Raw genomic sequence first — 14,813 nt, forward strand, 5'->3', positions numbered from 1 at the left:
TCCAGCACTTTGCGTTTTTGCTCATGGTTCCAGCATCTGCAGTTCCTTGCGTCTCCATTTAAACTGTTCAGGCAGCCCGGCAGCGGGTGAGAGAGGGAGAACCGGCTACGAACCACGGTGCAGGAGGAACTGAGATCCTGTTTGCGGAGCCGTGAATCCGCCCCCCCGGCTCTCCCATTGGAAGAGGTTAAAGGGATACGTGTACAAAACGGAGCCTGCAGAAGGTACTCCTGATGCCAGTACACTCACACGCTGGATACCCCTCACCTCCACTCTCCATCCCTGCTGCAGGTAAGTAAAAACAATCCCCCAAAGATTGACTCTCCGCTGAAAGTGATTTTAGATCCCGATGCTGGCGATTATTAATCAGTTTATATACTAGCTTGTGAAGCCGTTTGAATTTTCTGGTTTGGTTCCAAAAAAAAGTGAGATAATGGAATAGTTTTTGAACAAGTAAATGAAAAGAGCAGGCAGGCACCTCGAGTAAACGCTGTTAATCACCTTAAAGTTCGGGAACGGTGAGAGATAATGAAAGGCAACAGGATAAAATATTACTATAATTATCAGTGATGCTGCGAATAATCTGAAGTTCCCGAACATTTGTATAATTTCTCTATCTTTGAAATGCCTAAGTTTGCATTTGGAGAAAATGTACCATGTTTTAAGGGTTTTTCTTTTTGGAGAAAATGCACCATAGTTAAGTTTGCATTTGGGGGAATGTACCTGGTCCAAGGATTTACATCAGCGGAAAATGAACCCCGTCCAAAAATTTACCTTTGCTGAAAATGGACCATAACCAACAATTTGCATTTGGGGGGAAATGTGCCGTGTCTAACCGGGTTTCATTAGGGGGAACTGCACTTGCATTTGGGGGAAACTGCACTCGTCCAAGGTTTTATATTTTCGGAGAATGCACCTCGTCGCCAAGATTTTGCATGGGGAGGGGGGGTTAACATTTGGAGGAACATGAACCTCGTCCAAGCATTAACATTAGCGGGAAATTAACCTCGTCCAAAAGTTTACCTTTGTGGGCAATGCACCTTGCTCAAGAGTTTGCATTTGGGGGGTAAATGCATCGTGTCCAAGAGTTTGCATTTGACAAATTGCAATTGTCGGTGTTTATTTTCCAGCCGGTTCCCACGCTTTGGCCACAATTGACCAGAAGCGCACGGGCGATGCAACGGGGGCGAAGGAGCGGCGCGGAGCATCGAGGGCCGAGAGGATGAAGTCCCAGCCGCCCTTGGCCGCCCGCTGCTCGGCCATGGAGCTGCACCTGACGGCGGCCGAGTCCACCTGCGGCTGCCAGAGGCGGAACCGGAGGCGCCCGGCGCGGCCCTGTGTCCTGCGCGCGCCCGGAGACGCGGGAGGCGGGAGCGCGCATCCCCGCGGCCGGCGGCGCGCACCCAGCGCCCGCGAGCGCAACCTGCGCCGCATCGAGAGCAACGAGCGCGAGCGGCAGCGCATGCACAATCTGAACCGCGCCTTCCAGGCGCTGCGGGAGGCCGTGCCGCACGTCGAGGCCGACCGCAAGCTCTCCAAGATCGAGACCCTCACCCTGGCCAAGAACTACATCGAGTCACTCACCTCCACCATCTTGGGCATGACCAAGGAACACCCGCCTCCTCCCGGCCGCCAGGGGGCGCAACGGCCGCCTCCGCCCGGCCGCCGATTGACTCCTGCTCCTCCTCCCGTCCGCCAGGTGGAGCCATCTGCCGCGCCGCGACCCCCCGGCCGCCAGGGGGAGCAGCGGCCGCCCCTGAAGAGTCATCCTCCCGGCCGCCAGGGGGAGCAGCGGATGCTTCCCACACGCCCTGGGCGGGCGGCTCGGGCCGCGATGACGGACGAGGATGAGGATGACGACGCCATTAACTCAGCCGACGGTAGCAGCCCACCCCGACGCTGCTACCAGCTCCACTGAGGCCCCTCTGGGTAAAGGTGGGCTGGGGGAAGTAGAGGCTCTGGGTGATGCTCCGTCAGGGGGGGGGGGGCAGAGATGTGCCCTTCGCCGGCCGCTTCCTCCCCACAGCCCGCGGGTCTCCCCGTGGAAGCTCCTGGCCCGGGCTCGACGTTACTCCAGCCCCGGGGCGCTGAGGGAGCTCCGGGCGGCTTCACTCGGACCTACAGCCTCGAAGGAAGGTCCCATGTACCTTGGAGAGACGGGCCGTGGAGCCGCCGAGTGGATGGAGATGTCTCCATGTGTTTTATTACTACTATTACAGTGTTCCATGCGAGTAGGCGGGGATGTGGCAGAATTTGCCGATTACCCTGGTCTGAAGAAGTGTCCCGCTCCGAAACGTCGCCTGTCTTTTCCCCTCCGCAGATGCTGCCTGGCCCGCCGAGTTCCTCCAGAACCTTTGTATTTAAGTTTAAATTACAGTATGTATTTGGCACCGGGTCTGAGCCTCAAGCTCCCACGGAGTTATGAGTTGGCTGATAAAAGTGGCTGCAAAATGGACAGGGATAGATAGATAAGTCCAATTACTGCCTTATAGGAGATAACGTTCGCACATTTAAGGTCAATTGAAGGCCACTTGTCATTGATGTCAATTGTAAATGTACATTCCAATGATTGCACAATGATTATGCACAGGCAGATAAGAATAGGCATCATCTGGGCATCATGTTTGGCACAGATATTGTGGGCTGAAAGGCCTGTTATGTTGTGCTGCTCTATCCATTGTTGTTGATGTCACTTCTTTTGTTGTTGTCACTTCTTTTGTTACCCACCTTATTGCCACAGTCTTTAACCAACTGTGAGACCCCTGCTACTGATGCATTACTATCACGTACAATTACACTGTTCCTAATAAAGATGAAACCCACAGTGTCAAACCCAAAGTGTTAGTGGAACTCAGTGGGTCAGGCAGCATCTGGGGAGGGAATGGACAGATAATGTTTCAGGGTCAGGATCCCTCTACAGCCCTTCCTTATATGCTGCCTGACCCACAGAGTTCCTCTGTTTTGCTCAAGATTCCATCATCCGTGGTTCCTTGGGTCTCAAATGGGTAACCTCTCTGTCGTTGCAGATGGTTATGGATTTAAAGCTATGCATCTCTTCCCCCCCCCCCCCCCCCCCTCCCTTTCACCCTTGTGGTATATCAGGTACTCCTGGGTTGTCCTGTCTCTGGGAGTAGATGGGGAAATCACTGATCAAGGAGTCAACTGCACATCAGACATGAGAAAAAAAGCAGAGTACTAGAGGAACTCAACGTCGGGCAGTATCTGGAGGGAATGGATAGGCGATGTTTTGGGTAAGGACCGTTCAGTCTGAAATGTCATCTATCTAATTCCCTCTCCAGATTCTGCCTGGCCACCTGAGTTACTCCACCACTTTGTATTTTTTACCTATATTTCAGTATCTGCAGTTCCTTGCGTCGCTATCAGACATGAGAGATTTCACTTTGTCGTGAAGTTGTTGCAGTTGCAATATGTGGGAGATAGTTTGCCTTCTGGGCTCTTATTGTGTAAGAAGTGCAGGAGGTACCATTGCAAGTTAAAGCTATTAGTACAAAACCAAAACAGGGCCTTCGAGATGACTGCAAAAAGTAATAATTAGAAATGTTTTAAGGGCATCTGCTGCTAACTCCATGACCTGGAGGGCAATAAGTTGTTGGAGATTGCAAATTAAAGGGGCTGGTCCTGCACCTCTAACTTCATTACACCTCTGTGCTTTTAGCAAAACCCAAAGAGCTGGAGGAATTCATGGGTTAATCAGCATCTGTGAAGGGTCCTGACTGCAAACATCCATCCATTACCTCCACGGATGCTGCCTTATGACTGAGTTCCTCCAGCAATTTGTGTTTTACTGTGCTTTTATATTACCCACTTTAGCACAATGGGTGGAAGCAATGTGAGATATTCTCACTGGACCAAATTTTTAAAAGCAATCAGGTGGAGGGTGTTTGTGCAGATTATACATTCCTGTCTTAGTCAGGAGAGGGATCACTTGGCATTTGCCAGGAAGCACGACCTTCCTTTTATGATGTTGCAGCCGCTTCAGGTGCAAAATAGGCGTCTCACTATTTTTTGTAAATATATCAGTTGTAACAGATTTATTCATGTGAATTTGCTGTGAAAATTTTGTCCAGGTGACAGGAGTTCAGTCCTGTCCTTTTAATCTGTATCAGAATAGTTCTGGTGCTCCACAGAGTTTAACAGTGTTAAATGTCTGATCAGACCCAGGGATAGCATTAATTGATGGTTCTGAATATTTTGGCCTTTGTCACCTTTAATAAACCATCTCTGCCTGCAATAGATTATCAATCAGCATTAATGATAGTTGCTAATCTCTTAACTGCTATGTAGCCTGGGCGTTAACCCATTTACAGTGGAATGATAATGGCTTCTTATGCTAGTTTGGATCATTTCAAGTTCCATTATTTAAAGATGTTGTCAAGCTCCCTTCCCTCCTGATTGGCCAGTATTTGCAAATGACTGTGCCCTTTGTAATTTGCTTCTGTTAACAATTGGTTGGCCTGTAAAATAAACCCCAGCTCCCAGGTACGGTGCAACACAGTTGGTGATCTATCCTTTAATTAGGGATCAATGTGCAAGTTATTTAGACTACATTTGTTATATTTTTGCAACAAACAGAAGCCAAAAGGAAAATTGCCAGCTTGTTTGACGCAGTATCAGAAAACAACCACGATCTTTTGCCGAGTTTCATATATCCAAAGATTGTCGCAGGAAATAAACAAAATTCAACCAAATCAGATACCCTGAGCATAAAGTGCCTTGGTTTGTTATGTGTGCAATGGGTAATGTGATTTTTTTAAAAAAGTGACCTGTTTTAAGGTACAGATACATGTATTATTTATTTTTTAAAGACTGCTCTCCCCCCACATCCCCCCCCAAAAAACCAAATAACATTATTTAAGTTTATATTTTTAACCTGCATGCATTTTATTAGACATTGAAGAGCCAGTCTTATTTGGGAGTGCAATGCAATATTTATATCAAGAACTTCCAAAATCTGGAAGTATCTGCTCGTAAAAATCAGAGACAACATTAATAGGTATGTGGAAAAGTTGAATTGATGAAGGATACATTGGTTTACAGCAGCACCTGATGAAGTTCCTTGAAAATGGCATCACAGGTAGATGTTTAAGAATGCTATCAGCACATCAACCTTCATCAGTTAGAGTATTGAGTTTTGAAGTTGGGAGGTCATGTTAAGGTTCAAGACATTGGTGAAGTCACATTTAGAGTAGTGTGTTCAGTTTCAGTCACCCTCTTATAGGAAAGATGTTGTTAAGCTGGAAAGGGTGCAGAGAAGATTTGAGAATCTTGCCAGGACTTGAGAACCTGAGCTATAGGGTTGGGCAAGCTAGGATTTTATTCCTTGGAGCGCAGGATGAGGGGTGAACTTATGGAGGTGCATAAAATCATGAGGGGAATAGATTGGGTGAATGCACAGAGTACTTTACCCAGAGTATGGGATCAAGAACCAGAAGGCATAAGTTTAAGGTGCTGGGAAAATGATTTAATAGGATCCTGAGGGGCACCTTTTTTTACTAACACAAAGGTTGGTACTATACGGAACAAGCTACAAGTTGAGGCAGGTTCAATGTTTAAAAAACCCTTGGACAGGTACATGGATAGGATAGGTTCAGAGGGATATGAGCCAAACACAGGCAGGTGGGACTAGTGTAGATGGAGCATATTGGTCGGCAAGGGCATGAGATGGTCTTGGCATCATGCTCAGCACAACACTACTCTCTGGAATATAAAATATGAGAGGCATGGATAGGGTAGTTAGATAGAACCTTTTTCCCTGGATGGAAAATCAAATATTGGAGGGCATAGCTTTAAGGTGAGGGGGGCAAAGTTTAAAGGAGATGTGCAGGGCACGTTTATTTACACAGAGAGATGTGGGTGCCCACTGCCAGAGGTGGTGGTGGTTGAGGCAGATACGATTGTGGCATTTAAGAGACTTTTGGATAGGCACATGGATGTGCAAGGAATAAGGTCATTCGGAGTAGAATTAGGCCATTCGGCCCATCGTCTACTCCGCCATTCAATCATGGCTGATTTATCTCTCCCTCCTAACCCGATTCTCCTGCCTCCTCCCCATAACTTCTGACACCTGTACTAATCAATGAAAGGATATGGATTGTGTGAGGTAGATAAGAGATGCTCTTGGCATCATGCTCAGCACATTGTGGCCGAAGAGCTTGTTCTTGTGCTGTGAAATTGGTTGGAAGAGTGTAAAGAGGAAACAGAATCCTTCCATAGGCACTTGAGAGGGAATAATTTGTAGAACTATGGTGAAGAAGTGGGAGAATGGGGCCAATGGGAATATTCTACAGTGAGCTAGCATAGGCCTTTTTGGCTGAATGGCTCAATACTGTGCTGATACTATATTAAATGATTCAAGGGATAAGGGGAAAGTGCAGGAAAATTATGATTGAGGCAAATCAGCAACAACATTGATGAACAGAAGAGCAAGGTGGAGGGGCAAGATGGCTGAACCCTGCTCCCATTTCAGCTGTAACTAGGTTTGTTCTAGGAGCGGGAAACACTAAGGAGGGTCATGATGAAAGTATTTTAAATAATGCGGGTTTACAGGGAATACGATGGAGACCACCTTCACCCAGAGAATGGCGAGAACCTAGAAGGCATTACCTGAGACCATGGGTGAAGTTCGTCACTGAGTGTTTAGACGAGCATTTAAATTGGTGTGGTATTACTCCACGGAGCAGGCGCTGGGAGATGGGATTAGTATGAAAAATTGCCCTCGGGTCAGCAAGGCCAAGTTGGGCTGGACACCTACTTACTCAAATTGTCGTTCTAATTCAAATAATTTTTTCAAATAGTTATATACATCTGTTTTGCATAAGTAATGATAGTATTGAGATGCAAGCAACAAATTGAGTATATAAAGATGATGGAACCCGTTTAAAAAGTATTTACATATAAGCTGTTTAATAGCTTCTTGGAAATCCTTTGAGGAACTAGTAATGGGGGCTGGGGTGAGGAGTTGGCTGTTACTGTTCTCTTATGCCTTTCCTAAGTTAGGTTAGGATGCAGTTGTACACAAGTGGTGGGGCAAGTCTTGGACAAGACTACAACTCACGCTGTAGCAGTAAGACCATTTTTCTGTAGGATTTGTGTCACTGGTCAGTTGAGAGCATATCTGCTACTACCTAGCACACCCGCCCAACCCTTGATGAGCCTAGAACACCCACCGTATTCTTTTCAATCAGGGCGGAACCGTGATGCATTAGTTCCAGAGACCCAGGTTCAGTCCTGCTTTGAGTACTGGCAGTCTGGTGTTTGCATGTTCTTCCTCTGACCGTGCGCGTTCCCTCCCACTTCCTAAGAGTGTGCAGAATCTGGCTACTATAAGTTACCCTTAGTGGCATTGATGGGCATGTGAGGGAGGACACGGTGTTGGGCAATAAGAGGGAGAATGGGATTGCTCCTGAGGAGTCGGTGTGGACCTAATGGCTGAAAAGACATGGGTAGAATGTTTAGTGACGTGGCCGAATCCCTGCTGCCTACAAACACCAATGTTCTTGTTGTTTTAGCATGACTTCAGGCAGTGAAAGCCATTGTATAATTATTTTTTAAAAACTGCAACAATGATGTATATTTATAAACTCCCTTTATGATACAGGGAGTAACTTAACATTTTTTAAAATACTTATTATTAAAATCTTGCAAGAACTACTACATTAATTGTCAGCTGGGTGTTGAAAATCATGGTCGGAAAGGTAGATTTTAAGGAGGAAAGAGGCACGGATAAAATGTTTTGGGTGAAGGCATTATTGATCGTAATGGAATGAAGGAAACCAGGGATGTGTTGGAGTTGGGGAAGCATAGGGCATGCAAAGATCCAAAACCAAGGGTAAGATATGTAGAAGTTTGTAAGCTGGCTGGCAGGCCAGCTGATCTGGTCAATTGCTGAAAGATTGATTGGGGGGAAAAAAATGCTGATGGCCGACATCAGACAGAAACGGCAGTGGGAATGCTGAGCTGGTGATGCTGCATCTGGTGGGAGAGCATGAGAATTAATGTCAAAGATTCTTATCAGAACAGAAAAAATGAGAAAGCAAGCACCGACCTTCCCTCTATTCTCCCCAATTCACTCTACTAATTAATACACTTGTTTTCTCACTTTTCTAGTTCTGATGAAGGTTCCTCTACCTGAAACACGACTGTTTCTCTCTTCAATGATTCTGCTTGACAGGTCAAATGCTCCCAGCATTCTGCTTTCTTTTCCCTTTAACATTAAATTAAGGATCAGTAGCACCACTTGTACACCCTAGTTGATACAAGTAAACCAGCACCGAACCCAATTTTCCATTTATCGTAGCAGTTATTTCAGTTTATCTCAAAGGAAAGCCCATTTTCTGTGTTCAACACTTTGTTCAAAAGCAAACTCACTATATATTAGAAATTTGGCAAGAACAGAAATGATACAAAACAGTCAGGAGAGAAACAGGTTAGTGTTTCTCCACCAATGAGCTTTTAAAGCTGATTCCTCTCTCCACAGATGTCCGTTTGGTTGTGTGTATAATGTTGAAAGCTTTTGTCCAGGTTATTGTATTTGGGAGTGTATATGAATTTCATGTAGGAGGATCCTGTGACTCTGTTAAACTGAGAGATCTCCCCAATCTTTAGAGAAATAGATTTAAGTTTGTAAATGTAGGTTAGGTTGTTTTTTAAGATTTCTGTAGCTTGATAGGATGTCACAATAAACTTTCTTTTACACCCTAATAAACCAAAGATGAGATTTAAGTATTGTGCATTTTCACCAGTCAATTGTGATGTAAAATAATTTTCAGACAATATTCTGTTCTCAATGCTGATTTTCTGAATGTTTAAAAAAAAATAAAGATCGTGTCAAAATGAGTAATAACTGAAACTAAAACTGTTTATGATTCTTTCTTAATCTCCTAATACAAATCCAATAACTAATTACCATCCAATCAACCCATATTTAACATTAAGGATCCTGTACACTGCAGGTAACTTTTCTCAAAATTGGAGGCTGATAAAAAAGGAGGACACAGACTTATGGGAAAGGGCACGATTTTCGAGGGGATCTGAGGCGGACCATTTCACCCAAAGAGTGATAAGTACCTGGAAAATACTGCCTGAGAGGGTGATGGAAGAAGCACTGTAGCTGACAGCATTTAAGATGTGCTTAGATTAACATTTGAAAAACTTTGGGATTAATACGGATGGGTCCCCACTGGTTGGCATGGGCTTGGTGGGTCAAATGACCAAAAGACATAGGAGCAGAATTGAGCCATTTGGCTCATTGAGTCTGCTCCGCCATTCGATCATGGCCAATCTATTCCCCTCTCAACCCCATTCTCTGCCTTCTCACCGTAACCTTTGACACCCTCACTAAATAAGAGCCTATCAATCATAAAAGCCTATCAAATGGTCTGTTACCTAGCTGTGTAACATTATGACTCTTAAGTTAATAAGAGGCAAGGACCATCCCCATCATAAAAGTCACCAGGCACTTTCAGTAAATACCTCTCCCTTGATATTCAATGGCATTACAATTGCTGAGCCCCACAACTATCAACTTCTTAATGTTGACCAGAATCTCAAATCAACCAGCAACAAATACTGTGATTGCAAGAACAGGTCAAAGACTGTAACCCACTGTGCCAAATGACTCATCTGCCACATTAAATCCTTTCCAACATCAAAGAGAACAGGTCTGGAACACAATGGAATATTTTCTACTTGCGTGGCTTAACACAACTCTAACGCTGCTCAAGCAACTTGACACCATCCAGAACAAACACCTGCTCACAGCATCTACCAACCTAAATATTAATTTTCTTTACCGTATAAACACTGGAACCGCAGGGTATACCATCGACAAAATACACTGCAATTACTCCTCAAAGCTACAATGATAGCATCTCACACACTTGGGATCCCTGCCGTCAAAAAAGAAAAGGGTATCAAGTAAATAGGATCACCACCGAATGCAGGTCCTGCTTGCACCATTAACTGTCCTGCTCAGAAAATATATTGTCCTTTCATTGTTAGTCAAGTTAGACATGTTCTGTATTCTGTTAACAGGACATAACTGGGCAATATTCCACATTGTTGTGTAGATGTTGGTGTAACTGTACCAGAACATGTGGATAGAGAACGATAAATTACCAAGTCTATTGATCATAGACTTGAAACTACATATGTGCCCAGTCTCCTAGGATAGAACATTATTCAAAACCTTTAGTTATTGAAAAATATAATTTAAACCAAGATTTCACTGTTGACTTTTTAAATAATTGGCAGTAAGTTTTACAATCATCCAAAGACATTCAGAAATAGTAACGACTAGTGGACGGTGAGATTTTGTTAAATGATATGGCACAGGAGTTTGGGTAAGCAAACTATTAAAGTTAATTATTATCAAAGCTAAAGTTAGCCAGGACTGCAAGAGGACAAAAAGTCTTCAAAATATCTAGAAGCAGTAGACGAGACTGTGATTGCAATGGTGCAGGAAACCTTTCAGCCCATTAACTCTTTCTTACCATTTATGAGAAGTCGCTATATTTGACTTTGACCACGTCTAAGGGTGTTCTGGTTATGGGGAGAGGGTAGGAGAATGGGGTTGAGAGGGAAAGATAGAGCAGCCATGATTGAATGGCGGAGTAGACTTGATGGGTCGAATGGTCTAATTCTGTTCCTATAACTTATGAACTTTGTCCTTGGCAAAGATAATAGAGCAGAGTAAGATAGACCACTTGACCCTAAACACCGTAGTATGTCATGGCGCCATTTCAGTAGGCAGAAACTTGCAGAAACATTTTAAAAGAAAAATAACAAAAATCTGTGAATTGATAGATGAGAAAATTCTGCATTTTTATGATATCATCACACATACTGTTCCCCCAAAACACTGATTACCCTACGAGAGGCACAGTGAATGGTGGGTTTTGCCTACTAAAACGGCAGACGTTACGCTCCTTTGCCTTTATAAATCAGAGCATCGAGTATAGAAGTTGGGATGTAATGTTAAAATTGTACAGGGCATTGGTGAGGCCGAATCTGGAGTATGGTGTGCAGTTCTGGTCGCCAAATTATAGGAAAGATGTCGACAAAATGGAGAGGGTACAGAGGAGATTTACTAGAATGTTGCCTGGGTTTCAGCGCTTAAGCTACAGAGAGAGGTTGAACAGGTTGGGTCTTTATTCTTTGGAGCGTAGAAGGTTGAGGGGGGACTTGATAGAGGTTTTTTAAATTTTGAGAGGGACGGACAGAGTTGACGTGGGTAGGCTTTTCCCTTTGAGAGTGGGGAAGATTCCAACAAGGGGACATAGCTTCAGAATTGAGGGACAAAAGTTTAGGGGTAACATGAGGGGTAACTTCTTTACTCAGAGGGTGGTGGCTGTATGGAATGGGCTTCCGGTGGAAGTGGTGGAGGCTGGCTCGATTTTATTATTTAAGAGTAAATTGGATAGGTATATGGATAAGAGGGGATTAGAGGGTTATGGTCTGAGTGCAGGTAGATGAGACTAGGTCAGGGAGAGTGGTTGGCGTGGACTGGAAGGGCCGAACGGGCCTGTTTCCGTGCTGTAGTTATATGGTTATATGGTTATAGGCAATTTTGACGGAGTAGTTCATTTTGCACCTCTAGTATCTTTGGTCCTTGGTGACGGGTGCTTTTGAGGTAAATGCCCAAATAACATTGTGTCAGTAAAGTCGGTCAAGATGTTCATCCTCTGTCAAGATGGGGATTGGAGTGGTAGTATGTCAGTGGAGTAAGAAACCAAAGCAATAAGCAGTCATACTGAGGCACATACGTTTCGAGATAGATTCCCGGACTGAGCCTCAGCAACTTGGGGATTGCTAGCAAAAGTGGAATGGAAAAAACCCCAGAAATGAAGGAGTGCCGATTTCTTAAAGAGTCTCAGGAAGATGTGGATATCTTGAAGAGGATTTGAGAGGAAGGGAGATTTAAATTGGGAGTCTTTAATAGACCAGGAGGCACCGTTGGTTAGAAAACTCAGTGTGATGGGTGTAAAATACTTAGTTCAAGTTAGGTTGAGGGAGCAGAGGGAATTTGCAAGGGAAAACAGGCACTAAAAGAGAATTTGATATTTAACAGACCCACCTTTGACACAATTTTTTAATCATATTGTTTTAATTACAGGGGCTTTTAACTTGGCCGGTCTGGCAAAGATCTGACAGAGCTTGTTACTGTAACCGCCTCTCAGCTGAAAATTTACAATTTAAATTGTGAAAAACTCTTGAATCGTGACAACCATTTCAAATTTCCACCGAGCCCTACCTTTAATGTCACGCAAGTTGATGTTTTTCAAAATAGGAGGCCAGCTCACAAACTCCCAGCGATTTCGAACACATCCTTCCTAGATTTAAATACACACATACATCGAGAACAACAACTTGTGTTTAACTCGCCTGTTTAGCATTGCCAAATGTCTCAAGACGTACCACAGTTAAAATTTATTTTCATAATGTTCCCGAGTCAAATTAGATACTTATGGAAGTAATCAAAAACCTAAAAGTCTGCAGAAGGGTCTCAACCCGAAACATCACCTATTCCTTTTCTCTAGAGAAGATGTCTGACCCGCTGAGTTACTCCAGCTTTTTTGTGTCTACCTTCGGTTTAAACCAGCATCTGCTGTTCCTTCCTGCAAGCCTATTCAAAGTGGCAGGAGTTACATTAGGCAATTACAAGTACAGCTGCCAGTGGTGGAATGGTTACATTTGGGGGTACTACAGGGCTATAATGGGACCAGCTGGGGTTGTAGGCTGGAAAGAGGTAGGGAAAGTGGAGAGCCATAGAGTCATGCAGCAGGGAAACAGGCCCTTCAGCCCAACGTCCACGCCGCCCATTTAAGCTAGTCCTATTTGCCTGGCTTTGGCCCATAATCCTCGAAACCTTTTCAATGTACCGGACTAGGAGAGTTTTCAAAAGGAGAGAATTCCAAAAATAGAGACATTTTTCAAATCCTTTATAGGTCAGATGTTGGAGATGGGAGTTGGATTGAGTTAGGACAAAGGCACCAGAGTTTTGCATGAGGATGGAACTATGGAGCTGATCAAGACAGCATTGAAATAGTCCTTGTGCAAGGGCAGTACATGACCTTTCAGTCCATCAACACTGACCCACAGAAAATGGCTTTATATTGTGGCCAAACATTTGTTCTTCTCCCAATCCCAATGTTGCATCTTCCTCTCCAACCCCACAAACCTTTGTTTGCCAGTGCAATGTAGGTAAAAGCTTGCAGACCTATCACCACTAGAATCACGTAACTACAGCCAGCTAGGGAAGACTTCTATACTATTAAAATCCTCAGGTAACATAGTAAATGCCTCCTCATTCTGATAAACAAGCTAACCACTATAAGAAGTAACAAATCCTTCAAAACCTGCATTTTAATGACACCATTGACATTTTCAGGATGTTCTACAACAAGTTAATTACATTTTGATGTATCTCTATTGTTGTTTTATAGGAAAAGTGGTGATGTATTAATTCCAAAATATTTGTAACATAATAACAGTTGAGGGAACTATTGGCCAGAATACTAGGGGAGGTACCACTGCCTTTTAAAGCGATTATAAGCCCATAAGTTCAAGGCAGTGTTTATGGGAGGAAGATTTGTGTAGGAAGCTTCAAAGAGTCAAGCTGAGGCAAGAGAATAATCTGCAATTATGGCAAGGTGAAAGACAAGGGAGGCATAGGCAGAGGTAATGGGACGATACAGCACTTTAGATAGTCCTCCTCCCAGGATCGCAGGCGCAGAGATAAATTTGGTAAGGGGGAGGTGTGGATGTGGCTGAGATCCCTCTGACCTCTGTGAGTGACCCTGTACCTGTTTCTCCAGAATGGAAGTTGGCTCACAACATTTTGTCCTGGGGTCAAGGTGCTATCTCTGAGCCATAGTTGATAGTGCACAGCACCTGCAGGCAAAGCAAATGAGTCGAGAAGCAAACATGAATTTTACTAACTTTGTTTTTTGGCTGTGCAGGAAGAATTCACCACCCAGTAAATGTCTGATACCATATTTGCCTACAAACAGGCAGTTTACCTGGATCCAACTGAAAGTTGGCAATATTGTAAGGTTGACATAGTAACCAAGCGTAGTAACAAAATTTGCTCTTTTCACGGCTGAATCACCTCCAGCAGTGTCGCCTTTACCACTGTCTAGTGACAGGAACATTTTAATAAAATTGTTCAAAAAGTGGAAAAATAAAGTCACGCTTTGTCATTAATCAACCAAATTGGAAACTTACTGCATCGTAAGTTGCACTTATACACTTTTTGCATTGTGTATAACATTATAAGGGGAATAGATAGGGTGCATGCCCAGAGTTGGGGAATCAACAACCAGACGACATGGGTTTACGGTGAGCAGGGCAATTTTTTTCCCCAGAGCAGGGGAATCAAGAACCAGAGGACTTAGGCCAGGACTTGAGGGCCTGAGTCATAGTGAGAGGTTGGACAGGCTAGGTTGTTATTCCTTGGATGCGCAGGAGGATGAGGAGTGATCTTATAGAGGTGTAAAAATCATGAGGGTAATAGACAGGGTGAATGCACAGTGTTTTACTCCGAGCAGGGGAATCAAGAACCAGATGGCACAGGTTTAAGGTTGCAACAAATGAATAAGAACCTGAGGGATAACGGTTCCACACCAAGTGTGGTGGGTATATGGAATTAGTTGCACAGGAGGTAGTTGAGCAGGTACGATAAAAGCATTTAAAATACATTTGGACAGGTACAGGGATAGGAAAGGTTTAAAGGGATATGGGCCAAATGTGGACAGGTGGGACTAGTGTAGATGCTGTATTGTGTTCGGCGTGGG

The 14,813-nt window shown here is 44.1% G+C and overlaps 1 protein-coding gene across 1 annotated transcript; it reads left to right on the top strand.

Annotated features, from left to right (window-relative positions):
* The first annotated feature begins 206 nt into the window (after nucleotides 1–206).
* Nucleotides 207–1,918, top strand: bhlha15 (basic helix-loop-helix family, member a15). The gene is made up of 2 exons (XM_078418393.1): nucleotides 207–291; nucleotides 1,131–1,918. The coding sequence occupies exons 1-2, from the start codon at nucleotides 234–236 to the stop codon at nucleotides 1,916–1,918; spliced, it is 846 nt and encodes a 281-aa protein (XP_078274519.1). The 5' UTR covers nucleotides 207–233.
* Nucleotides 1,919–14,813: the final 12,895 nt, after the last annotated feature.

The sequence above is a fragment of the Rhinoraja longicauda genome, chromosome 21 (assembly GCF_053455715.1).
Source record: "Rhinoraja longicauda isolate Sanriku21f chromosome 21, sRhiLon1.1, whole genome shotgun sequence".
Classification (NCBI taxonomy): domain Eukaryota; kingdom Metazoa; phylum Chordata; class Chondrichthyes; order Rajiformes; family Arhynchobatidae; genus Rhinoraja; species Rhinoraja longicauda.

Excerpts from the sequence above, each read along its gene's own strand:
- bhlha15 (XM_078418393.1), top strand. The coding sequence starts at position 234 with ATGCCAGTACACTCACACGCTGGATACCCCTCACCTCCACTCTCCATC. Across the intron at positions 292-1,130 it reads ACTCTCCATCCCTGCTGCAG|CCGGTTCCCACGCTTTGGCC; the intron begins GTAAGTAAAAAC and ends TTTATTTTCCAG.